A 26,999-nucleotide genomic window follows, 5' to 3' on the forward strand; every position below is an offset into this window, starting at 1 on the left:
GGGAGACTGAGGTCAAGGCTGAATGGAGAGGGGAATGGTGAACAGGCTCCGAATGCTAAAGGCTTTGAACGCCACAATAAGGAGGGTAGACTTTATCCTGGAGGGAACAGGGAGTCCTTCAAAATTTCACATAGGGGAGCCGCTCGATTCAATTTGCATTTTGCAGAGTTGATGGCCACAAAGGACTTGCATTCAAGAAACATGCACGTAAGTAGAGATGGGAGAAAGACAAGTTAGACACTGAGCAATATTCTCAACAGGAGAGGTTGCCAACCAACGACCTGCAGATCAGATGTGTCGCCAAAGCGTGTTTCATTTGGTCCATTCAATATTTCTGAACTTGGGGAACGCACTGCAAACATCGAAAAGCGGGAAGATTTTATGTTAGGATATGGATTTTCTGCTTTTCTTGAAACACCATCTGGCCACAGGGAGCCCAGGGTCCCTCCAGTTTGTAACATTTCCACCACTCCCTAGCCTTTGCCTGACCTCAGTTACTTTTTGCAGTTCAGGGATGGAACCCAAGGCCTCCTGCATGCTAGACGCTGTTCTGCCACTGAGCTATATCCCCAGCCCCTATTCAGTAATTTATGTGACCTATGGTACTTGAGCTCTTAATCCCTGGATTTCAAAGTTCTAGAAACAGTCAGATGGTAGGACTGAGAAAAACGCCTAATCACAGAAGAAATAGGGGAGGTGCCTGGGGCGTTGGGGGGCTTTCTCATAAAGCAGAGTGTGCTGCAAGGACGAGAGGGAGAGAGACTAGGGCCTGGAAAGATGCGCTGTCCCCATCTCATCTCTGTCCTCATCCGCCCCACTTCCATTCAGGCCACCAATTTCCGGTTATCATACAAAGCTCCTTCACACCCGGGTGGCTTTACACATGCTGCACCTCTATCTCTGCCAGGAATCCCCTTTCTTCCCTTCTGTCCAAGCCCCGTTCACCCCCACTGCGTTCCTTGACTAGTCACCTCCCGTTTACAGCATGGGTCACGGATGCCACCCGAGTGGTCCACAGCCCAAGACCCCAGTTTAAGACCTCATCCCTGAGCAGATTGTTCTCTGGGTTCTCGCTCGAAATCAGATGGATGATGAATGAATGGATGGCTAGATAGATGGGCCGACAGGCAGACGGACAGAGGGACGATGGAGTGAATGCATATCGAATAGGAGAACTCGGATTTGTTTTCCCTTCTTGAAACAGACCCAGGCTCCGCCCCACAAGCACTGACTGGGACAGTCTGGGGCAGTGTGGTCCCTCGGGGGCCAGGCAGCTGGACCAGGTGACCCTCTGAGACTCCCCCGAGTCATCTGTAACCTCGTTCTCGCCCCCTCGTGGGCTCTGACCTAGAAAAGGCGGGGGTGGGAGGAGGGGGAAGGAGCCCGCGGGCGCTAGGACCCAGCGCGGCCGGAAGGCGGGTGGGGGCGCCGCGCCGCGCCACGCCGCGCCCCGCGCGCGGAGACACTCTGCGCCCCGCAGCGCGCGGCGGGCGGGCGGGCGGGAGCGCGCGCGCGCCAAGCGGGGCGGACAAAGGGGCGGGCGGCGGCGCGCGAGTCGGAGGGCGGAGCCGCGGGCCGGGCGGGCAGGTGCGCGCCGGCGGGAGGGCGGAGCCGCGATGCCGCGATGGAGCGCAGCCCGGGCGGGCACCGGCGCTGGGGCCCGAGCGCCAGGCGGAGCGCGAGCCGGATCCGCAGCCGGAGCCCGGGCCAGGCCGGGGTTCGGGACCGCAGGGCCGGGCTGCTCGTAGCGGCGGCGACGGAGCCCCCCAGCGGCTGAGGGGCGTCCTCCCAGCGCCCGCCGGTGGCCGGGACCCTGCAGCCCCGCCGCCGCGGAGCGCGGGGATCCCCCGGCATCCAGCGTCCAGCGAGCCCCGGGCAGCGGAGGCCCCCGAGCCAACCACGAGCGGCTTCCCGCGGGGGACAGCGGAGCCAGCCTTCGGATTCCGAAGACAGAGCTCCCTGCGGCTCCGCGGAGACTCCCCCTCTTCGGTCTGGGCCCCCCAAGACCCAGAACGCAGAGCTCCCCGAACGGGATTGCTGGAACCCCTCCCAAGACCCCGGTCGCTGCAACTCCACACCTCAAGCCACCGAGACCCAGCTCGGAACTCCCCAGACCAGGGATCCTAAGCCCCAGCCCCGGCACACGGAAACCCCAGGTCTGGGAACCCTCACCAGCAAGAAGCCTCGGGGACCCCCCTCGAACCTCCGGGACCCGGGCGACCGAGCCCCGGACGGCACCCTTCGGATCCCGGCCTGTGACTGTGGCGCCCTGAGCCCCCGGGGCCGGGCTGATCGAGACCGAGACGGCGCCCAGGCCCCCTGCCGCGGCGTCCCCGCGGCCCCAGCCCAGGTAAGCCGGGCCCAGGTGTGGGGCGGCAGGTGAGTGGCCCCCGGGGTCCCTGCATCCCTGCAGGTGGGGAAGGGAGTATTGTGAGCGCGCTCCCCCTCCCCAGCGTCGCCATGGAGCCGAGGCTGAAGGACGTCTCTTTGTGTCTCGCTTGGAGGAGCCGCCCCCTCCTCCTCTCCCTTCCCCCACCTCACACCCTAACCCTGAGGTTTGGGCGCTGCTCCGGGGCCCCAGGAGGGAGTGATGAGGGAGCCCCCCGTGCGTGGAGAGGAGGGCAGAGGGTGCAGAGGCTCCTCAAAATCTGAGCCCAGAGCGCTGGACCCTAGGTCCTGGGAGTATGTACACCCCTCCCCCATGGCCAGCCTCAGTTCTCAAGTAGAGTCCCCTGGGAAAATATGGGGGTGTCCACAGGTGAGGGGCCTGCAGCATGTGGCTCTGGGGCGCTGACGGGGGGGCTTTGGGTGGTGTCTTTGTCTGAGAGCAGGGAAGGGGTGTGTTTGAGAGAAGGAGTGGGGGGATCCCTTGTTTTCTCTGTCTCCACTGCCCGCCACTCAGGCCACAGCAGTGGTCTTCACCCAGACCACTGCCCCGCAGAACCGGGAGGGGGCAGGCCCTCCTCAAAGTGAGGCGCTTGTCCCTGGGGAGGAGAGGTAGCCTAGATGAAGAAGCCCTTTCAGGTCAGAGCACTTTTCTGTCCCCATGTGTCCCAGGGACAGTAAACCCAAGTTCCTCCTTTCTCCTGACCTCCAAAACACCCAGGGCCAAATCTAGGATTGGGTCAGTGTGTCCTGGACAGCCCAGGGGCCATTCCAGGGTCTTGCTTTAGATTCCAGTCTGCAAAGCATCCACGGTCCCCACCCTCAGTGTGGTCCTGGACCCTAGGCCCTGCAACTCCTGGGGAAGTGAGGTGTCCCCGGAGGTTGTACCCTGAAATTCTGAATGGGAGATCTTCAGCAGGGGCTGGCCGATGCCAGAGAACACTCTGGGCTGCTGGGATCCCCCCAGTCTCCTCGCTGGGAGCCCTCTGCAGGCAGGCATTGGCTCCAAACCCAGTTGATAGGTGAGCATACTGAGTCTCAGGATGCAGGACCCTGGGTACCTGGGGCCCCCCAGTAGCTCCTTTGTTTACTGATTCATTCGAACCTTTAGCTGGTGTGTGTGCACTGAGTCGGGCCCTTTGTCACTTCTCCTGGGCTCTCCTGAGCTGTTCCTTTTCTTGATCAGACCCCCAAGCTGTTGTCGGCTTGCCCGGCCACACTTAGTTGGACCGTTAAGGTGGCCCTGGTCATTGCCAGCTGATCAGTTCCTGACCCCAAACCTGAGGCACCTGACCCCCAGCTTCTGCAGACTTGGAGACCCTGAGCCTGAGCCGTTGATGCCTCTTCTCCCCCTTCACCACACCAGGTCCCTGCCTCCCCGTCCCACACACCTGCTGCTGGCATGGCCCCGGGGGTAAAGGTGAGACCCTGAGGAGGGGAGGACAGGGACTGCTTCAGGCCCAACTTCTTGTAGCCCCTCCTGAAAGTTCAAGGACAGCTGAGGGGACAGCTGAGGCAGCCACCCTCAGCATAGGCTGGGGAGTGGCAGCTGCCCTAAAGACTGTGTGACCTTGGGCAAGCATGTGGCATTTCCCAGAGAGGGTGACAGAGGGCATGCCACTCTCTGCAGCCAGCAGGGCAGCTGTAGATAGGAGTTGGGTCGTGAGAAGCATCCAGGTGAGTCCTAACCATCCGGGAAGGAGTTCACGTGCCCTGGCGGGTTGGGACCACACACTCACAGGAAGGGAGTGGACCCAGGGTAGAGAGTGGAGTCATTGACCAGGGGGAGACATTAGGCCAGAGGAGGAGGACCGTGTCTAATCTGCAGTGACCCCCCACTGAGTCCAAGCCTCTGCAGTCTGGCCCTAAACCACCTCACTCCCCAGCCTGCTCTCTCCTGGCCCATCTGCTCCGGGTTTTCTAATCATCTTCCGCTGTCCCATGCTGCCCCCACCCCCGGCCTAGAGCCCCACTCTAAAATGGCCTGGGAGCAGCTTCTGCCTCCACCTCCCCTTTTGACCTGACCTGGCCTGGCGCATCCTATAGAGATGAATGTGATTGGTTGGTGGCTTGGTGGCTTGGAGACCGTGGCGTGTGTCTGCGTACGCTATGGAAGTTCCTCAGCACATCTGGGCTGTGACCTCCGGGGGACAGGGCTGTCTGATCCCCATCACATTGGCCTTGTCAAACCCAGAGCCCAGCATATGACCCAGCACGTGTTGTCAAATACAGCTTAAGAACGGGGGCGGGGTGGTGGCCCAGTGACAGAGCGCTTGCCTAGCATGTGGGAGCCCTGGGTTCCATCTTCAGCAACACATAGAAATAAATAAAGTAAAGGTCCATTGACAACTAAAAAAAAAAAAAAAAAAAATACAGCTTATAGAAGCGTTTTGTCGACCTGGTGTATTTACATGTTTACATTTGCTATCGGTGCAAAAAAAAAAAAAAAAAAACGGTTGGAAGGTCTCATATTCAAATACTGATTCAGGTCCTCCAGAAGAATCAAGTGAGGTGGCAACCCTGTGCCGGACCTGAGGAATGGCCACCTTGTTTGGACAGGGCACATGCCCCTGCAGCTTGCCCTGGGACCCCCCTGGCCTGTTCACTCATTGATGTGACCTGCTGGCCACTGCTACTGGCGTCCAGGTCTGAAGGCCCAGGGAAGAGGCTAGAAAAATGTTTGCTCAGCAGGGGACCTTCTGTGTGTCTCTGCACGTGTGTGTTCCCGGCCTCCCCTGCGCAGGCCGGAAGATGCAGAGAGCCGTGGCCATCCGGGGTCTTTAGGGCTCAGAGGTGAAGTGGGCATGAGCCTGGACACTCTGGTCCCATCTCTGTCACACACTGCCGCCCTGTGCTAGAGGCACCCAGTCATCTAAATCTGTTTTCACTCTGCCACTTGCAGAGTCCAAGTTCTAGACCCAGGACCTGCCAAGGATTCTCAGAGGAAGGCTTCCTGCCAGGCCTCAGTTTACCCCTGGGTCCAGAGAACGTTAGACTGAAGTTTCCTTGCCTGTAAGCCTCCTCCTTGCTCTCACTTTGTGAGACTGAGGTCTGGGTTTCAGTCAGCCAGAAGGGTGCGTGGATGCAGCAGTCACTCAGAAACCCAACATTCCCTAAACGTTAATGAAACTGATGGGTGTTGCCAAGTAGATGGGCCAGGGGCCAGCACTGGGCCCCAGCCACTGGGCATGGCCCTGGAAGGAAGTGTGCCATCTTTCTGGACACAGGTCTGCAGCAGCCTGAGGTCAAAGTAGATGACAGAGCACCATGGTTGAGAGCGCGGACTCTGGACCATGCCTAGGTTTGTACCTCGTTTGGTTGCTGTGGACCTTCAGCAAGTCACTTAACCTCTCTGGGCCTCAGTTTACTTGTGTGTAAGACAGGGATAATACTAACCATATAGGGTCATCTGGGGGATTAAGTGAATGCAATCATGAAAAGGGCCTAGGACAGGGTCTGCCCTAGAAAATGTGCCCAGGAACTGTTGGCAGTTTTTCAAAGGGGCATTGGTGAGAGGGTGGGTAAGCCTTGGTGGTTATGCTTCCCTGGGCAGGTCCCAGGAATGAAAGGCTCTTGGTGCTGTCCCAAGGCAGGACAGGCGTCTTTGGAAGGTAGCAATTTGTAGTGCTTAAGAACACCTCACCCCTGCTCCGAGGTGCACAGGGTAGGGTGGGCTCAGGGCTGAGGGTCCGGGGGACTCTCTGAACCCCAGCCTCTGCTGTCCAGGCAAGGCCTGCTGGGCGGGTCAGTGACTGCTGGAGGCCTCTGCCCCAGGCCGGTGGCTCAGGGCCAGAGCCAGGACCAGCACCTCCTGCAGGCCCCAGGCATCCCTCGCCTGCTCCATCTGGGTCTCAGGAAATGGCAGCAGCTGGACCTGGAAGCCACCTCTCCTGCCCGCCCCTGGTCCCATCCACATCATGGCTTGACCACACCTGAGAGAGGACTCTCAAGACCCCTCTCAGCCCCGCCTGGGGACCATGTCACCCTTGGGCTGGAAGGAGGCAGTGAAGAGTTTACCCCGCCAAGTGCACCCGGCTGCCAGGCAAGCGGCCAGGCACGGGACGTCATCTTCTCATTTGGCCCTGGGCGCTGCACTCCTGGCCCTGAGCAGGACTCTGAGCCCAGCTCCGCCACTGCAATCCAAGCCAGGCACCGTGGGGCAGGCCTGTCATCCCAGCAGCTCGGGAGGCTGAGGCAGGAGGATCATGAGTTCAAAGCCAGCATCAGCAACTTAGGCCCTAAGCAACTCGGTGAAACAATGTCTCTGAATAAAACACAAAATCAGGCTGAGGATATGTCTCAGTGGCCTAGTGCCTCTGAGTTCAATCCCTTGTGCCTCCCCCCACCCCCACCCCCCCAAAAAAAAAGCAATCCAGACCCAGCTGTGTGACTTTGGGCAAGGTACCTAACCTCTCTGTGCCTCATACCCCTGTCTATAAAACAGGGGCGATACTAGTACCTGCCTGTAGGGCCATCATGAGGCTTAAGTGAGTGAATATTTGTAAAGGGCTGTGAATGGCACCTAGTGTCTCCTGAAGTTTTGCTCTTAGTCCTCAGAAGCCCTGAGCAGAAAGGGAGCACCAGCGTCACTTTTAGAGATGGATAAATGGAGGCTCCAGGTGAGGGGACAGGGCTTTGTTCAAGTCCCCGTGTCTGCAGTTCAGGGAAGAGTCCCCCACCACTCATACACAGCCCACAAAGCATGGCCGTGAGAAGGACCCAGGGGGCCTGGCCTGGGCTTGGCCACGGTCCTGACATATTGCTGGGCAGGGAAGGGTCTCCGCTCTGGCTGGATCCTGAGGAGTCTCTGAGTGCGAGGGTTCGAGGCCCAGGTGGGTGTGGTGTGGCTGCCTCCACCAGTCAGGGGTGGCACATGGCTGGCTTCAGGAAGGTGGCTCAGGCCTGGGATCTAACCTGCTTCTCACCGAGAGAGAAAACCAGATCTGTGTCGTGGTCTCCAGAGCCCTGCATGACAACGGCCTCCCCCTCCCCCTGCCCTCCGTGCTGCCCGTCGTCCCTGGCCACCCCTCTGCCGTCCTGCCCCTGAGCACGCCTGCGCAGCCCACCGCTGGCCTCCCTGGCTCCCACCGGGAAAGCTCTCCAGCTCTGTGTCCATGGGCGACAGGCTTCTCAGCGAGGCTCTGTGGCCGCCCACTCATGGGGTCCTTCCCTCTAGAATGTCTTGCCACTGACATTCATCCTTTACCTCCCCTTTTTATAAAAAAAAATGTGGCCCTGGGGTTTGAACCCAGGGGTGCTCTGCCACTGAGCTACGTCACCAGCCTTTTTTATTATTTTGAGACAGAGTCTCACCAAGTTGCTGAGGCTGGCCTTAAACTGGAGACCCTCCTGCCTCAGCCTTCCGAGTTGCTGGGATTACAGGCCTGTGCCACTGTGCCCAGCTCCTCCTCGTCTGCCACCAATCAGAACACAGGCTCCTTGAGGGCACCAATCAGAACACAGGCTCCTTGAGGGCACCAATCAGAACACAGGCTCCTTGAGGGCACCAATCAGAACACAGGCTCCTTGAGGGCACCAATCAGAACACAGGCTCCTTGAGGGCACGGCTGTTCTGTGGCTCACTGCTGTCCTCCAGGTCCAAGAACAGGGCCGAGCGCTCCAAAGGCGCTCCACAAATACTGAAGGATCTGGAGCCAGCAGATGATCTCGGAGGCCCCTTCCTAGCTGTGTGACCCAGATGCTTACTTAATCTTTCCTTCTCTGGTCTCCGGGGATGATAAATAGCTTCTCCTAAGTTTGTTGTAGGTTTCAAATGAGTCAATATGCACATGAGGCTCCCCTCCCCTAAGAGGCTCAGGAGCACTGGCTGTTATCACCTCTATCTGAACCTGCGTCCTCACTGTGCTCACTAACTGACGAGGAAACCGAGGCTCAGGGAGTAAGTGATTTGCCCAAAGCCTCACAACCCAGATGGTGGTGTCCCGGCCTGGGCCCCAGCCTGCTGGGGACAGCACGTCCATCCGTTCCTGTGGGAGCAGGGGAGGGGCCGAGCCTCCCAGGAGTCCCTGCTCACCCAGCCAAGGCCCCTGCCTCGCCAGGCAGTGGGGAGGGACCCCAGCCCCCTGTGCCCTAGTCTGTTCCCCCCGAAGGGCCCGGCTGCCCGCCTCCCCCAGGCAGTGAGGCTGGGAAAACCGGGCCCCACGGCCCCAGGGCCCCAGGGCTGCCTCTGCCCCAGGCCCTGGAGCAGGGGAGGATGAGGCCCAGGGCTCCCGCCTCCCCTGGGGCCAGAAGAGGTTCTGTAGCCTGTTCAGCTCTGGGTACCAGCTGCAGGCTGGCAGAGTCACAGACTATTAATAGCCACCCAGGCTGTGCCCCAGGGAAGGGGCAGACTGCGCGCCAGCTGGGAGGGGAGTGGAAGGAGAGGCTGAGGCTGGAGCCAGACCTGGAGCCTCATACCCAGCACAGGGAACCCTGCGGCCCCTGGAGGCAGGGCAGAGAGGAGGAGCAGGCGCTGTCCCGCCGCGGTGACTGGGTCTTGGTACAGTCCCCACTCTGCCTCAGTTTCCTCATCTGGGAAATGGGAGAGGTGGGTCCACTGACCGTCGTTCCTTCCGGCTTGAGTGGGTTCAGGGTGAGGTTTAGGGAGCCCACATGGCCTCCGTGGGCAGGACAGAAAACCAGGCTCACCTGCAGCATCAGCCACAGAACCAGCTCCCCGGCCCCTCCGGGCACCTGCTCAGAACCAGGCCCACCAGGCCCACTGGGCATGGTCAGCTCCGTCTCACTGCTGGGCAAGCTGGGGCTTAGGCAGGTGGCACAGCCCGCCCAAGGTCACACTGCCAAGAAGGGACAGAGCATGGTTTTCACCTCAGTGGACGACAAGGGCGAGACCTGAGAACACCATCTTCTTCCTTTGAAGCGGAACGGGGTGCGTGACAGGGTCTGTACTGTGTCAAAGGACCGTGGGGAAGCAGAGTCCCATTTAGAGTCTGGGGGCTCCCCAGGGCCCTGTCCTCTGGTGTCATATATAGAAGGGGACACTGCTGCATGGGGACATTTCTCAAGGAACAGGGTCCTGAGCTTGTAAAGATCCCTGAAAGGTAAGAACCAGTAAACTAGTTCATTTCATAGGTTGGAAAATGGAAGAGAGATGGCCAGGGCTCCCAGGGGACCAGTGGCCGAGGCCAGAGCCTGGCTAAGCAGCTCATAAGCCTCCTTCAGGGCCCAGAGGGCCTGGCTCTGGGTCCCCCTCTCCCTAGCAGTGACAGGAGAGTCCACGTGCGGACAGCTGTCTGAACTTCAGTAAACTAACGTGAGGGGCAGGGACATCCTTCAGGGAAAGTGTTAAAGTCAGGTGGCCCCAGGAAACCTGGCTTGGGGACCCAGAGAAAGGACTTCCCCTCCCGAGCTCCACCTGGCCCACTGTGGGGACTCAGGCGGCCACTGGGCAGGTCACTGTCCTCTGGAAACCTGGCTCTGTGCCTGGGTGCAAGAGCAAATACAACCTCTCCTGTCACTGTCCCCCGGTCTCCCTGTCCCCAGCCACACCTGGCTCCTTTTACCCCCCAGGCCCTACAGGACTGTCCCTCAGGAAGCGCCTTCCTACAGCACTTCCCTTCACTCCCCTGTGGCAGCCCTGGGGCCAGCAGCTAACTCACCAGGCACCACGGTTCCTGCCGTCCAGGTGCTTGAGACCTAGTGGGACAAAGAGAAGTCACAGTGGATGCCGCGAGGCGGTGAATTGTGTCATACATCGGCAAACGATACATCTACCAGGGGAAAGCGAGCAGGGTGTGGGGGTCGGAGGGCAGGAGGGCAGCCCTCTCTGGCAAGGTGTCCCCTGAGCGGGTCCTGGGGGAAGGAGCCAAGCCACACGCTGTCAGGGAAGAGCTTTCTAGCGGAGGGACCGCCCCACGCAGGACTGGCCGGCTCGGGAACAGCAGGAAGACCCTAGTGCCAAGCACAGGGCCCAGGAGAGACGGCCCGGGGGCCAACAGGGGCATCGGGAGGACCATGGAATGGGCCGGGAGCCAGTGGAGGTGCTGAGCTGGCAGTGATGGGGTGCCCCCTGGCTGCTGTGACAAGGGCAGGCTCCCGGGGCAGGGGCGGCTGAGAGGCTGGTGGCTCGGACCAGTGGGAGTGAGGGGTGGTGATAGGGTGTGTGTCACAGGGGCTGAGTGGCTTCGTGAACCCTCGCAAGCGAGAACCCTTCCCCCACGTCAAGGTAGCACTAACCATCTGGAACTGCCTGACCTCAGTGACAGTGACATGGAGGCCCAGAGAGGATGAAGGGGCTGGTGGCCGCCGCTGTGTTCCTCCAGGAAGCAGCCCTGCCCTACCGGGGGGTCAGGAGTGCGGGGCACAGCTCCCAGCAGGGGGTCAGGCACCTGCGGGTATCCCAAACACACTTGCCCTTCAGTCCACAACCCTGTTTGTAGAGCTACCCTAGAGAGACACTTGTGCACTCTGCAAAACGACTTGTGTGCAGGCCACTCATTGTGTGTAGTGAGTAGCAAAGCGTCGGGTGTGACCAGGTGTCTTTCAGTAAAGGTCTGGTTAACTAAATGGCAATGTGCCCAGACGTGGCTTTCCGACCACCACCGTCCCGATTCCAGTTCTCCAGTCCCTCCGCCTGCTCCTCATCCTCTAGGGCCTCTTGCACTTGGAGGCTGGGCCTGCCTGGGCGCTGTCCACGCCCGTGGTGCTGAACGCAGTGGGGTGGGAGGGGGACCTGAGGCTGGGAACCAGAGACCAAGAACTAAGAGGGGGAGTCGGAGCTCTGCTGCTCATGCATGGATTGATTTGGGGCGAGTTGCCTAACCCCTCTAAGCCTCAGTGTCCTTGTCTGTAAAATGGGGTTGCAGTGAATATGAAATTGGCAACATAAATGGTGAGATTCACACTGTCATTTTAGAGACAGCCTAGAGGTTAAGCTGCTGGGTGTGAGTGATGGGCCTGGGTGTGAACCTTGGCTCTGTGGCTCCCTGGACGGGATGATCTCAGTTAAGGGTGCCTCAGTTTCCTCATCTGTAATTTGGGGGTAATATGTCACAGGATGGTATAAGGATGAGTTCATTTACCTGAGGCGCTTGGCACTCAGCAGGGCTTCTGTCACTGTCCTCTCTCTGGCTGTCACCACCCGTCTCAGCCCTGCCAGCCTTTCTGTGCACAGTGACCGGTGCCACTCACAGCTCCTCCTGTCTGTGCTGTGCAGGGGGCTGGACTGGGCTGCCAAATGGGACAGCGCCTTGCCCTGTGGCGCCCTGGCTTCTGGCTCAGCCCTGCCACTGACTTTCTAAGTGACTGTGAGCAAAGCATGTTCCCTCTGGCCCTTAGTCTCTGCGCCTATGAAACGAACCTAACGGTCCTTCCCACCACCCCTGGAGAAACAATTACGTGCCCACAGGGTCACATCCTGAAAAGCCAAGATGTAAAAAGTTACAGCTTCCCAAACACGCACAGAATTATTCAGCCCGCGTTTGTCCCATCCTGGCCCAGTGCTGGGAATGGCTGGCTGATGGTGGCAGGGGCTCGCTCTCCAGGAGCTCCTGGGCCTCTTGCTGGACTGTACGGACACTTTTCTGGACTCTTTAGGTTGGGGGTTCTCAAACCAACTCCAACAGGCTTCATTAAGCCAAAAAGGAAACAGACTTGATTCATGAAAGAAATGTTCAGGGGTGTGACTGGCTCAAAGTCACCAGGAGTCCCTGCATCTTTCATCTCCTCGTATCTCTTTGCTGCCTCGTGGTCAGGCAGACTCACCGCTCATGTTGGTAGACAGTCCCCAGCAGCTGCAGACCGTGCCCTCCAGCTTTACAGCTCAGGCCGAGAGGGCACCTCTGTGCTGAGACCTGTAGCCAAAGTCCTAGCGCTTGACCCTGGTGGGTCACCTTTGGTCACATGTCCATCTCTGGCAGACATGGATTTTTGGGTTGGGGAGGCCTAGGTCAGCCCCACGCCTGAAGCCAGAGTGGAGACCACCCTCCTGAACCACACGGGCAGAGAGAGGGCCATCCAAAGAAAGGGGGCTCTGGCTGAGCGGAAGGAGACAGACCGTGCTCACTCAAGAAACCACTGAAGCGGCACCGTGGCGCACTCCTGTCATCCCAGCCGCTCCGGAGGCTGAGACGGGAGGATCCCGAGTTCAAAGCCAGCCTCGGCAAAAGGAAGAAGCACTAAGCAACTCAGTGAGACCCTGTCTCTAAATAAAATGCAAAGTAGGGCTGGGATGTGGCTCAGGGGTCAAGTGCCCCTGAGTTCAATCCCTGGTGCCCCCAAAAGAAAAGAAACCGTTGAAAATGCGTGTTGAGGCCAGGACTGGGCAGATCTGCTCTTACGTTATTTGACGAGCAGGATCAGAGCCAGGAACCTGGAGGCAGGTGAGAGAGGAGGACGGAGGTGTGGAGCGCTCAGGCTGAGGGCGCAGCTCCGGCCGCTCGCGGTACAGGGACCAACAGGGATGCAGGCGAAATCACAGGCTCCTGGGTGCCGACTCCACCAGCTCACAGCTGCTTCTTCAGGACCTTTTAATAATAATACGAACCCACAGAAGGGAGGTGACCCACCCGGGACAAGGGTCCAGCCCATGGCATCCTCCCCACCTGGCCCCTGTTAGGGTGCCCTCAGCACCTGCCCATCCAGGCACCTAGGGGAGGGGACCTGGGCATGGAACAGGGGATCACAGGATCCTAGTGTGAGAATCAGCAGGACCTGGCTGTATCACTGGGTCCAGCCAACCCCCCAACTGAGTCCCCAGCAGATGGGCTCCCAGCCTCTGCTTCTCCACCCCCGTGATGGGTAACGCACATCCTTCCTGTAGCGTCTTATTTTGAGTCACTCTGCCCGGGTCTGCCTTCCAGAGCCTCACAGGACACGGAGCGTGACAGCCTGGGATCCGCAGCCTGAGTTCAAATCACAGCTCTGCTAACTACAAACTCTTGGGCGAACTACTTAGCCCCTCTGTGCCTCAGTAGCAGTCCTAGGCCACTTAGGGCCACTGCAGAGTACCACAGACGGGGTAACTAATAATGAGCAGCAGTTTCTCTCTCACAACGCTGGAGGCTCAGAAGTCCAAGGTCAAGGGGCTGGCGTCTGACAAGGGCCTTCTTGCTCAGCCATCCCATGGTGGAAGGCAGCAGGACAAGAGAGAGAGGCCAAGTGGGGGCTGGACTCCGCGTTCATAAGGAACCTATCCCCACAGTAATGGCATTGGCCCATTCATGAGGACACAGCCATTGTGTCCTAACCAGTTCTTGCGATCCCACCCCTTAATTAAATATCAACATGGATTCTAGAGGGGACACTGAAGCCACAGCAGAACCAGAGATAGCCACAGCCAGCTTCTACCTCCCAGGACAGTGATCATGAGGTGACGTGGCCCAGCGTGGTGAGCACGGCACCCGGCACATGGTAAATATGTGGCCAGTGTTATTCTCCCACAAAGCGGGGGAATGGCAGGCTCTCTTCTCGACAGACTCGTCACCCCCACTCACTCCTACAGTTGGATTCTTGTCACTTGGCCGCAGTGTTGTCACTATCCGGGGTAACTTCTGGCTAGGTTCCAGGCATCTGAACACATGGAGGTTCAGATCTTAGCTCTGCGTCCTGGCTACACAGCCCCTCAACTGGAGCGGCACCAGTTGCTGTGCTAAGTCAGCCCAGGTCGCAGCCTGACAGCAGAAGTTCGCTTCTCCTGCTCAGAATAAAGCAGACAGGGAACCCTGGCCCGCAGGTGAAGTCACAGGGGCACCTTGGTCCTGAGACCCCAGCACGTGGCTGCCTCCCACAGGGTCTCGGAAGAGTGATACTAATCCAGGGAAGTGAGGTGCCCCGTCCAGGAACAAGGGTCCTCCTGATGCCTGGGCCCCTCCTTCCTGGGGCCCCGTCACCCTTTAGAGTCCTCTGCACCAGGCCAGGAGACTAGAGGAGCCGTTGAATCTGGACAAACCCCAGATTGGGGGTGACACACCTCCAATTCACACTCCCAGGGGGAAACAGACCTCAGGGCCACACCTGGATGCAAAGGAGGCTGAGGATGTGACTTCCTGTGGGACAGCCACTTTCCAACAGTGACTTTGTACTGCAGGAGGGGAAACAAGTTTGGCGGCCAGGTGGCTGTCCTCCATGGCAAATCCTCAACCTTCATCTGTAAAACAGAGCCACACTCCGTGTGGCGGGGTCCCCCGGCTCTGCCTGGCTGAAATCACTGAACTGCACGCTCTTGATGGACAGCTTCGTCATGTACAGTTTATCCCTCCATGAAGCTTTTCTCAGAAAACAGAGGACGCTTCCTGTCCCCTTCCCACGGTTCTTGTGAGGACTCAATGAGGGGAATTCTGCCGAGCTGGCAGCGCTCCCTACGTGCGCACGCGTGTTCCAGAGTCTGCTCGCACGTGTATTTGCGCGTGTCTGTGTGTGTCCGTGTGTGCCTGGGGACATGCCTGTGTGTCCGTGTGTGTCCATGTCTGCCTGGGGACATGCCTGTGTGTCCGTGTGTGTCCACGCGTGGTGGGGGCAGGGCTCCAAGGCAGGCCTGAGTCGAGTGTAGCTTCGCAGGGTGACACCAGCCCCAGCTGCCTGCCAACAGGAAGTGGTGGGCGGTTCAGTCTCGCTTCTCTCCTGGGAAACCCTCCCCCACCACGGTGGCCCTCCCAGCATATGGCAGAGCCACCCTTGCTGCGTTAAAGAGGGGCCCCACCTGCTCTCAGCCACTCAGAAGGGAGATGGAGGGCCTCCCTTGGGGCCAGGGAGGACACACCCTTGAGGTGCATGGCCCAAGGAGGTCCCCAGGGGCTGCAGAGTGAGCCTGAGTGTGGGTGGGTGTGGCAGCCACTACCCAGAGGGAACTGAGGTCAGCAGAGGCCACAGCTGCCCTTCTAGTTGCTGCAGCGACATAAGCACTTGAGGATCCAGTTCCCCCAGCGCTGGCGCACGCCTCAAGGCCTTCCCGCCCGCTGCCACTCGGATGTCCCTGCTTCACTCGGGGCCTGGGGTTCTCATCTGGAAAAGGAGCACAGCAGCTGGCGCCTGTGCAGCCCCAGCCCGGTGCCCAATGCCAGGCAGGTTCAGCAGGGCCGCCCGGAGGGCAGGGCTTTCCTGGCTGAGACCCCGCCCCTGTCTGCTCCCAAGGGATCTGGGGGAGATGAGCCCAGCATTCTGGCTTTGGAAGATACGGTGGGTGAAGTGCCAGCCTGGAGCCAGGCTCAGAGCTGGCTGTGTGACCTTGGGTGCAGGACTTAGTCTCTCTGAACTTTATTTGAGTGTCTAAAGTGACCGTGTTATCAATAATACTTACCCTACCCCTGCGCAGTGGCACAGGGCTGTAATCCCAGTGACTGTGGAGGCTGAGGCAGGAGGATGCCTCAGCAATTTAGCAAGACCCTGTCTCAAAATTAAACATAAAAAAAGGGCTGGGGATGTGGCTTAGTGGTAGAGCACCCCTAGGTTCACTCCCCAGTACCACACAGATAAATTAATTAATTAAATTTAAAAAAAAAAAACAACCTACCCTGGAGGATATTGGGAATCAGGCAAGGTGGCCCCTGGCCCTGTAGCAAGAGGGACAGTTAGTGCTGATGGCACTTGTTTCCTCCACCGTATGGATATGTGAATTGAGGACCAGAGGAGTAGTGGGACCCACTGAAGGTCACCCAGCCAAAGTGTGGCACATGTTGGGATCAAGGCTGCGGAGCCTTGAGGCCCGTGCTGTTTCTGTCACTGCCACTGTGCCTCCTAAGTCACATGCGTGGTAACTGGGTCAGAGGCAGCGAGTACCTGGGTAATGACGTGGCGGCTGTGGCGGCCGGGACAGGCGTGTGGATCCATTCCTTGTGGAAAACAGACCTGAGGGACAGGCAGGAGGGGGCAATGTGGGGACCCCCAAAACCGGGCCCTCTGGGGAGCTCCTGGCCTGATGGACAGGGCCGCTGTCCAGACACACCCCCTCCCCACAGGGTCCGCAGAGTCCGTGAGAAAGGGACAGGGTGCAGGATCCTGGTGCTCACAGAAGTGGGAACTGGTACCTGGGGGGCATCAGGGAAGCTTCCCAGAGGACGAGGCCTGAGTGGCCGGGGAAGTGACAGAGGGGGCTTTGCAGCGCTGGTGGAGACTGGCTGGGGCCACAGAGGCTGTAGGCAAAGAGCAAGGGCTGAACCCAGGTCAGCCTAGAGGACAAAGGGGCAGGGGCAAGCCAGGTACCCAGCAGTCCCTGGTGTGAGCAGGGAAGGCGTGTGGCCACTTGCAGGGGCCAGTCAAGCTCCCAGGGGACGCAGAAGCAGTCCAAAGCCACCGTGTGGCATTACACACTTGTGTACACATGTGCCTGCACTCACAGGGACTGTCCACCTCGGCCCTGGGGAGTCTACACATGTCGGGACCAGGTCAGGAGAGCAGCCCAGCATCTCCCCAACACCATCCACAGAAAGGGCCAAGAGAGCAGGGCATGGTGGCACACACCTACAATCCTAGCAACTTGGGAGGCTGAAGCAGGAGGATGAAAAATTTGAGGCCAGCCTCAGCAACCAGGGAAATCCTTAGACTGGGGATGTAGCTCCAAGGCAGAGCCCTTGCCTAGCATGCAGGAGCCACTGGATTCCATCCCCAGTACCACACACAACACAGAGGCGGGGGCTTGGGACACACTGTCCTGAGGACAACCACACAAAAGTGACCACAGCATTCCCTGCTGGCACCAAGCCAGCCCAGGCAGTTTCTCAACTGGGTCCTGGTCACCGGGTAGTGGATGTTTGCTGGGGCTTGGAAGAAGTGATCTCTGGCTGCCCAGACACCAAGGAGAGAGCAGCGTGGGGAAACAGCACCCCCTACAGCCCGGTTGTGGCTGCTGCAAAGAGACCCAGAGCCGTGCAGCCTAGAGCTGGGACCACCTGGACGCCTGGTTCCATCAGGATCTGAGGGCAGAGGAAGGGGAGGCAGGACTTGGTTTCCGGAGGTCTGTGCCATTCCTCCCTCCAGGGGTCTCTAAAAGGAGCTCACCGGACTGCAGACTAGACCCTGAGGGCGACCATGTGGCATTTCAGATGAAGTCCCCAGCACGGCCCTAGCTGGGGAGGGAAGGGACTGTTGGAGCCCGGTCCCCGAGCAGAGCTGGCTCATGAATGGAGGGAGCGAATCCTGAGGGGTGGAAGTCAAGCTGGGGGAGGGCTCCCTGCGCCCCAGCCAACCAGGAGGATGGTGCAGATGGAGCTCCGCTTGGGGCTGGTGGGAGGCCAGGAAGCTCCGTCCTGATGTTCCTCCTCCTTGCGAAGTGGGAGGCTGGGTCGTGAGAGGGAAGAGGAAGAGGCTTTGGGCCTGGGAGGGAGCCGCTGGGGGGGGGGGTGCTGGACTCCCAAAGAGTGGCCCCTCCCTGCAAATGCTGCTCATGATCATATGGGCATCAGGCCAGGCACTTATGGAGCGCTTACTGTATACTAGGTACCAGGTGCTTCATGTCTACCATTTTACTTGATCCTAACAGCTCGGCTAATAGGTGCCGTGGTCACATCCTTTTTGTACAGGAGGAAATCAAAGCCCAGAGGCATGAACTAACCTGCCCATCACATTCAGCGAGCAAGCGACAGATTTAGGATTCAAACCCAGGCTGTCTGACTCCAAATCTGGGCTTTCTCTCAGATGGAGCGATGGTGCTTGTCCTTCAGGGAGCAGAGGACTGCGGGGCTGGGAGTGCTGGGTGAGGCCTCTGGGATTAGAAGTAACAGGGAACGAGGCCAGGGCAGAGGGAGGTGCGCCAGGAGGGCAGCTGATAGAGGGCGGGTACTGGCCCCCACGGCTGATGCGCGCATGCGTGCACACCTTCACGCATGCGCCGGGAAAAGGCCCAAGGCCCAGGCCTCCCTACTTCGCACGCAAGAAATGAAGGTCCCAGGGTGGACACCTAGAAGACAAGGATGGGGCGGGACAGGAGCTTATAAAGGGGCAAAAGCAAACTCTTGGGGTGAGGGACATATGGTGGTTTCATGAATATGGATCTGTCACGACTCATCAGATCCTGGGTTTTGGATATGTGTAGTGATGTGCCTCCGACACGCCTCAACAGGCTGCAGAGATACTAAGTGAAGGAAATAACCGGGAAAAATAAAGGCCAGGATCGGGCATGAGCTCCCTGTCACCCTCTTGAGTTTGTTGTCACCCACTTGGAACCTTTCAGTCAGGTCTCCCGTCCCCAGCCCTGGACTCACTCCCTGTGACACCCTGCTCCCCCCCCCCCAGTACGCACAGTTAGATTCAAGGACACTGGTCTACTTGGGGACAAACGCAGTGGCCGTGAGGGGTGGATCCAGGAGGACTGCCCCAGCTTGTGTGGACAACAAAGGAGTCTCAGGCGGTGACTGGAAGGAAGGACGGGGTCTTTGTCCCAGCATCCAGGGACGGGGTAGTGTGCAGCCCTGGGACCACAGCTGTGTTGTGCCCGAGCAGGGTTGTGTTGTCATCTGTTGGGGGAGGTCTAGGCAGTGCTGTGTGTGGCCGTGTCTGCACTGTCCTGCCAGAGCCGAGGCCAGGCCACGTGGTGGAGGTACTGGATGCCGCAGTCCCCCCTCAGGCCTGCCCTTCATCCATCCCAGCCTTGTCCTCCCCCAGCCCATGTCCCCTTTGATCATCATATATAATTTGTGTTTTCTCTGTTTATTGTCCCTTCTCCCTGGGACATAAGCACCAAAGAGCAGGGATTTGTGTGTCGGGTGGGTGCTGTGTCCCAGGGTTTCGATGCCCGCCTGACAGCACTTGCTTCGTATTCGGGGCTGGGCCGGGATGTGGCTCAGAGCTGAGCTTGCACACAGTCCTGGTTTGATCCCATCTCCCGAGAAAGCAAAGCACAAGGCAAATTTATGAATGAGCCCATGCACCTGAGGTTGACATGGCCGTGTCGGTGTGACATAAATGTGTGTCTTGCCTGGCACTGGGTGGATGACAGCAGCAGACCAATGGGCCAGGGGTGCACAAGTGCTAAGGAGCCATAGGGATTGGCTCCAGCCTGACCAGGAAGCTTCTGGAAAGTGATGTGACAGAGATGCTTGTCGCCCCCTTGTGGTCATCTTGGGCCTAGCATGGGGCCCAGGAGTGTTTCCTGGGTGCAGGGGAGGCGGCAGGTAGGTGGAGAAGGGGGACCTGGTCTGATGTCACTCTTCACACTGAACCCCCCCACACAACAGGGAGAAGATGAGCGTGGGCTGCCCAGAGCCCGACCCACCGCACTCCCTGCCCTGCTGTGGGCCAGGGACCACCCCAGGCCCGGGCACAGGTGTGCCCCTGCTGACCGAAGACATGCAGGCACTGACCCTCCGCACACTGGCTGCCAGCGATGTCACCAAGCACTACGAACTTGTCCGGGAGCTGGGCAAAGGCACCTATGGGAAGGTCGACCTGGTGGCCTACAAGGGCACAGGTGAGTGTCCACAGGGTGGCCGTTATTAAGATTGGTGGGGAGCTAGGAGGCAGAGACCGTGGTCCTGGTGGAGGGGACAGGAACTGAAGTGGCCCAGAGAGGAGACCGAGCAGATGGGACAAGGAGGACTCGGGGCAGAGTTCCAGGCTGGAGGGCAGGCCATTTGGGGCCATTTGGCACAGCCAAGGGGATGCACCCAGGGACCTCAGGAGTTTGGGGGAGAGGACGGGGGTACAGTTGTGCTTGGGGAGTTGGTGATGTGGCGATGGCTAGCCCTAGGGAGGTGGCAGAGTGAGGGGTCCTTGGGAGTAGGGTACCATGGTCAGAAGGTGAGGTCAGTGTGACCATCGCCATTTCTCCAGGGGGACAATGAGACCCACACCTAGCCAAGGTCGTGCAGCTAGAGGTCTCAAACCTGGATGGCACCCAGTTGCTAGTTCCAGAGCCATCTCGCTTAGCCCCCACCTCACAGCAGTGCCCACTCAGAGAACACAGCCAGGGCCGGGTCTCTGTGCCCACTGAGGGCAGCAGGAGTAGTACTGGACATGGGTCCCTGATCACTGCTTGCTTGCTATGTGACAAGTGGCCACCTTCCTGTGCCTCCATTCCCTCGTGTAGAAAACAGGGCTAGCGCTCCCCTCCTAGGGTCAGTATGAAGCATGAGTCGTGAATGTGAGATGCTGGAGTTGGTCCTGTCACAGGTAAGTGCTCTGTGGACACACGTGTGTGCACCCGGGAGGGCACACGTGTCTGTCCAGGCACAGTGTCAGGGGCCTTTGTCTTTCAGTGTCGTATCTTCTTTGTTCACCCATTTAACAAATCTTTGCTGAGCAACTACTCTGTGCTGGACTCAGAGACGCAGCAGCTGACAAGACAGTTTCCTGTGCTCAAGGTCATGCTCTGGCTGGGAAAAGAGATGCCACCAATAAGTATGTAGCATGGCCGCAAAACAGGAGAGCAGCCTCCTGGGCGCCTCCTGAGGAGGGCTGCAGACAGGGCAGCAGACGCACCTGAGCAAGGCCTGCTGTGTGGCCTCAGGCAAGTCCATTCCCCTCTCTGGGCCTGTTTCCCATCTACAGGACAGGGACCGTCATGCCTGCTAGAGCCCTGGTGGGCCTTGTTGCTGGACAGGCTGTGCAGACAGGTATGGGAATGTGGCAGGTGCAAGGTACAGGGAGAGGCCTCACCATTGTCACCATGGCCCCCACCAGGCACAAAAATGGCACTGAAGTTTGTGAACAAGAGCAAAACGAAGCTAAAGAACTTCCTGCGGGAGGTGAGCATCACCAACAGCCTCTCGTCCAGCCCCTTCATCATCAAGGCCTTCGACGTGGTCTTCGAGACCGAGGACTGCTACGTGTTCGCCCAGGAGTACGCGCCTGCTGGGGACCTGTTTGACATCATCCCTCCCCAGGTACCTGGGGTGGTGGCACAGAGAGGGGAAATGTTCGTCTTCAGGGTCTCCAGAGTGTGAGACTAGGAGTCAGATGGTTGAATCAACAAGCATTTATTGAGTGCCTACTGTATGTCCGTCCCTATTTGGAGAGCTGCCAGAGAAAAAGGTCCTGCCCCTGTCCTAGTGAAACCTGCCCCTGGTAGGCCAGATGACGACAGAGACGAGCACCCGGGAGGAGACAGCCGGGCGGGCTATGGGCTCAAGTCCAGCGGCACCTTGCTCAGGAGCTGCTCAAAGTGGGAGGTGTCCAGTCCACCTGGAAAGGAGGTGACCCTGGGGCAGAGAGAGTGGGGAAGGCCCCAGGATAGACTCTGCTGTGCCAAGTGCTGGCGGAGGAGGCTTCCTGGAGCCTCCCCGGAGCCTCAGTGTCCTTTAGGGGAAGTGGACATAAGACCCATCTGAAAGGGGCTATGGCAGCACCTGGTCTGCACCTGGGGCTCAGTCTGGGATTGCCACCGTTATTGGGTAGGGTGGGGGATGACAACGGCCCCTCCAGAGATGGGATGGAAAAGTGCCTGCTAGGATGGGGGGGGGGGTGGCTGGCACCAGGACCTGGGGCAGTCACAGGGAGGGGCAATGTCCAGTTAGAGGCAAGAGAGGACCGCAGCCCCAGGGCAGGGCCAGAGGGAGGAGGAGGAGGAGGTGGGGTGGGGACAGGCGTGCCTGGTCACCACTTAGCTTGGCTCTCCTGCCTGGCCGGCAGGTTGGGCTCCCGGAGGACACCGTGAAGCGCTGCGTGCAGCAGCTGGGCCTGGCGCTGGACTTCATGCACGGGCGGCAGCTGGTGCACCGCGACATCAAGCCTGAGAACGTGCTGCTGTTCGATCGTGAGTGTCGCCGCGTGAAGCTGGCCGACTTCGGGATGACGCGCCGCGTGGGCTGCCGTGTGAAACGCGTGAGCGGCACGATCCCCTACACGGCGCCCGAGGTGTGCCAGGCGGGCCGCGCCGACGGCTTCGCGGTGGACACGGGCGTGGACGTGTGGGCCTTCGGCGTGCTCATCTTCTGCGTGCTCACCGGCAACTTCCCGTGGGAGGCGGCGTCGGGCGCCGACGCCTTCTTCGAGGAGTTCGTGCGCTGGCAGCGCGGCCGCCTGCCCGGGCTGCCGTCGCAGTGGCGCCGCTTCACGGAGCCGGCGCTGCGCATGTTCCAGCGCCTGCTGGCCCTGGAGCCCGAGCGCCGCGGGCCGGCCAAGGAGGTCTTCCGCTTCCTCAAGCACGAGCTCACGTCCGAGCTGCGGCGGCGGCCCTCGCACCGCGCGCGCAAGCCGCCGGGCCCCGGGGACCGCCTGCCCAACGCGGGGCCGCTGCGCCTCGAGGCGCCCGGGCCGCTCAAGCGCACGGTGCTGACCGAGAGCGGCAGCGGCTCGCGGCCCGCGCCCCCCGCTGTCGGGCCGGTGCCGGTGCCGGTGCCCATGCCCGTGCCCGTGCCCGTTCCGGTGCCTGAGGCTGGCCTGGCGCCCCCGGGGCCCCCCGGCAGGACCGATGGCCGCCCGGACAAGAGCAAAGGGCAGGTGGTGCTGGCCACGGCCATCGAGATCTGCGTCTGAGCCGGCCCCGCCGGCGCCGAGCACGCAGCCGGGCGGCTGGGGAGCAGCCCTCGGTCCGCGCTGAGCCGGTTCTGCCAGGCGGCGGGATATGGAGCAGCCGCTGCGGCGGCGGGAGGGAGTAGCAGTAGAGTAGGCGGCCCAGGCACCCGGCCAGTCCGGCGGGCGGGTGATAGAGCCACCAGGAGACCGCGCCGCGGTCCTGCCGGTGGGCCTCGGCCCAGGGAGCCAAACCCCGCAGACTCGAGGATTCAGAGGCCCCGACACCAGAGCCAGGGAGCTTGCGGGCCAGACTCCCCCACACCTCCCTGAGCCCTGGGAACCCTGCAAGTTGCTCCTGGCCCTTTGCACACCCTGGTAGATTATCCCACAGTCCCCGCCCTTCTGGCCACTCCACTCTGTCCCCATTGCACCCTGGGCACAGAAAGGGACTGAAGCTTAGGGCTGAGATGGGGCTCGAGTCCTGGCGGTAAGGAGGAAGGCATCCAGCAGAGGGCAGGCATATCCTGCCCCTTTCCTGGGAGGTTGGAGGGAGAGGCCAAGCCCCTGGAAAATGTAGCACAAGTCTGGATGTCACATATGTGCGGGCACAGGCCCCAAGAATCTAGTGGTGTTCCTACCCCCCTCATTCTGCTGATAAGAACCCTGAGCCCGGGAGGGGAGACATTGCCCTGGCCACACAGCCACTGAGGTGGTGCTCTGGTAGTCCTTCCCCTCTCCCTATCCCCCAAACTACTGTCTTTACACCTCTGGGGGTCAGAAGGGCTCCAGGGCAGGGGTCTCAGGGGCCACCGCATCCACTAGGGCAGGGGAGCCCAGGGCAGGTCCAGCTCCCTCTGCGGGGGCACCTGCCGCCTGCCCCAGAACCCTCTCCCAGATCCTCCCAGTCCTGGGGCTCCACCCGGACACTCAGCGGGGACCCCAGGGGCAGCCAGTTAGTTTGGAACAGTCATCTCTCCTGGGCTGCTGCTGGAGTCAGACATTTCATTTTGATGTTGCCCGGACAGGCTGACCCCACCCCCACCTCCGTAGTCCCTGGAGAAGGCAGGGGTAGGAGGGCATCTGTGGGCATGCGGGAGGGCGTGGAAGCCCGCGAGGGTAAGTGACTGGTGTGTGCGGGTGTGTAGAGCACATGTGTGGGATGCCCTGTGCTTCCCGGTGACTGTGCTGCCAGACGCCTCCGCAACCCTGCCCGGGCCTCCTCACCAGGCAGCTGTCAAGAGGGCGGCCAGGCCTGCATTTTGACCACACCCCTCAGGGAATCCAGCAAGGAGGCACCTGCAGGCTGGTCCTGGCCCCTGGGCACCAAACCAAGAGGAAAGGAGCCAGCCTCAGCCAGCTCCCGGCGACCCGCCCTCTGTGGAGGCTGGGCCCGCAATAACCTCAACATGGATGAGGCTGCTCCTGCTGCCTGGCAGTGCCCTGCCCACCAGCCCCGGCTGCCTCTACCAGGGTTCCTTCTGGGGTTCTGGAGCATTTGTGGGGACTCCTTGATAGGCCAGGCCTGCAACAAGGGACACCAACCACCCTCTGGCCTGGAGCCCCCCACATGTCCACCCACCCCTCAGTCCCACCACGCAAAAGGGCTATCGGTCCCCTGCCCTGCCCAGTTTACAATCAGCGTGTGTCGTCCAGGGCCTGGCCACCTCCCCAATGCGCCCGATCCTCGAGACCCCTCTCCCAGAGGGCATGGGGCCCACCTACGCCAGGTAAGTAGCAAACCCCCTCCCGCCGAGGCCACATCTCAGAGAAGGCCCTGTCACTGCCCGGCCACCTGGGCCGTCCAGGCCCTCTGTCCAGCAGCCACTTCTCCTTTTGCCTTAGGCCTCTCGACAGCCTGATCTCCTGCAATAACAAGGAAGCGAGACTCCAGTCCTCGTCCCCGCCAGACACCCTCTCCCTCTCTGTTGAGATCCTGTTGGGAGTGTCCTCCCTTGTCGTACTAGTACCTAGGATGTTAGAGCTGGAGGGGACCCTAGCTGTGTAGCCCAGTCCCCTCTGTTTTCAGCGGCAGCAACCAGCCTGACCCTGAACAGGACTGGAACTGGGCCAGGACTCTGTTCCTGTTGCCGCCGCCGCCGCTGCTGCTGCTGCTACTGTCTCTGTTGGTCGGGTTGGGACCCTTTGCCCCTTAGGAGAGGTGTTGGTCACAGATGTTTACCTCAGTTTATGTCATTGTTGAAGAAACAGAAAAATAGCAAAAAATTAATAACACCGTAGACATGGAGACTTAGAAGACAAAAAAAAAAAAATCACAAAAAAACCCTCCCCCTTGCAGTTCCTCTGTGAAGGTACAATGTGTACGTGTGTGTGCGCGCACCTGTGGGGGTCTCTGACCCACCCCGGGGCAGGCCAGGGCGTCCCGGGGCTCTGTCCAAGCCCCTGTGTCTCCCACACTGCCCCCGTCCTTCGGTGCTTCCCAGAGGCCCCTCTGAGCTGGCCTGTGGGGTGTGGGGAGCCCCATGGATGGGAGGTGGGGCCACGGGCCAGCTGGAGGGTCCCCCACCAGGTCCACTGAACAGAGCCCCCAGGCTGGTAGCATTCAAGCCTGGCTTGGGACCTGGGGCAGGGTCCTGGTGGAACCCCAGCCCCAGAGCCCCAGACTCATGTCTTGCCCCCGCGACCCCCCATATGTGTTTGTAAATACTCTGGCACCCTTTGGCCCTGAGAAAGTTTTTAAATGTGTTATCTACTTCTCTTATCATGACAATTGCTATAAAATAAACAAAAGTTTAGAAAAATTAGCCCTGGGTGGCTGTGTTGTCTCGACTGCAGGGTGGCAAGGGACACATAGGGCCTCTCTGGAAGTGGACCAGAGCTCCGAGGTGGCATTTCCAGACTGGGGGCTGCTACCCCAGGCCAGGGCTCAAGGTTGGGGTCACTGAGGACCTGACTCTGGGGAGGGGCAGGGAATCGTCCCTAGCCTGGTGTCCAGCTTCAACCTGGAACCTTCAGACGGGGCAGGAAACAGGCCCAAGTCCTGAAGAACAGAGCCGGCCAGTTCATCTGGCCACCACTCAGCAATCATTTATTGAGCACCTTTGGTAAACTGGCTCCAGACAGAGCAGTGAGCAGTGCCCCCGGGCTTGGAAAGCAGCCATCTAAAGATGGAGATGGACGTTACCCAAACACAAGGCCAGGCCCTGAAGCTCATCCGGTTTGGAAACGTCAGGAATACTGGCTAAAGACAGGGCCCGAGGATTAGTTCTCTGGGCCTTGGGTCACACGGGGTGTGGGAAGCTCAATGGGCAGCAGACGTGGCCAAAGGCCTAAGGAGGTTCTGAAGCCGGGGAAGTGGGTGGCTACGGGGAGTTACGTGAGTCAACGTCCACTCAAGGGAGCCAACGGAACAGCTCTGGATGCAGCCCCACCACCAGAGCCTGTTGCAGTGTCCTCTTTGGCTCACAGTTCCCTCTCTGGAGTCCCCCACAAGCTCTTCACGGGACAGCAGCCAGAGTGGTTCTTACTTATTAAAAGACCCATCACTCGGTCAGAACCCTCCGCTAGCTCTCCACATCAAAGCCCAGGTCTTCTCAGGGATCCCCAGGATCCCACAGGGTAGCAGGTCAGGCCCTGCTGCCTTCCAGCCTCATCTGGGCTCCTTTCCCAGTACCACCTGCCTCCATGTTGGCCTTTCGCTATTCCCAGGACAGCCCAGCGTGGCCTCACCTGAGGGCCTTGACCTTCACCTTGGACTCTCCCACCCTCCCTCCCTTCAGGTCCCTGCCCAAAGGTCAAAAGATCTAGGGCTGCGGGTCCTTATTAACTTCATCACACACCGTGCAGCCCACACCACCGCCAAGCCACATATTGTCATCCCTATCTCCTCGCTAGGACGCAAGCTACATAAGAGCAGAGACAGGATTTGGCCAACGGCTACTCCCCACCGCCCCATCCATGCCTGGTACAGGGCCTGGCGCATGATGGGCACTTTGCCACAAGTAATCAAATCAATGAACGAATACCCAACACTGTTTTCAGAGAGCCACAGACAGAGAGGCAATCCACGCCTGTCATCCCAGCAGCTCGGGAGGCTGAGGCAAGAGGATGGTGAGTTCACAGCCAGCCTCAGCAGCTTAGCAAGACCCTAAGCAACTCAGCAAGACCCTGTCTCTAATAAAATATCTAAAATAAAAGGGCTGGGGATGTGGCTCACTGATGAAGTGCCCCTGGGTTCAAACCTCTGTATATTATTTCAAAAAATAAAATGAAGTTTCCTTTTAAAGAAGAAAACAGACATTAAATCAGTTACA

General features: G+C 59.7%; 1 protein-coding gene across 1 annotated transcript in view; it reads left to right on the top strand.

The window, feature by feature from the left end:
- Sbk1 (SH3 domain binding kinase 1) overlaps positions 1-25,441 on the top strand; it is a 50,795-nt gene extending 25,354 nt beyond the window's left edge. The window contains exons 2-4 of the mRNA XM_076840213.2: positions 19,512-19,744; positions 20,956-21,158; positions 21,904-25,441. Of these exons, the coding sequence (XP_076696328.1) occupies positions 19,519-19,744; positions 20,956-21,158; positions 21,904-22,749 (1,275 nt within the window). The 5' untranslated portion in view covers positions 19,512-19,518 and the 3' untranslated portion in view covers positions 22,750-25,441. The remainder of the gene's footprint in view (positions 1-19,511; positions 19,745-20,955; positions 21,159-21,903) is intronic.
- The last annotated feature ends 1,558 nt before the right edge of the window (positions 25,442-26,999 follow it).

This window comes from Callospermophilus lateralis, chromosome 19, assembly GCF_048772815.1.
Source record: "Callospermophilus lateralis isolate mCalLat2 chromosome 19, mCalLat2.hap1, whole genome shotgun sequence".
NCBI lineage: Eukaryota > Metazoa > Chordata > Mammalia > Rodentia > Sciuridae > Callospermophilus > Callospermophilus lateralis.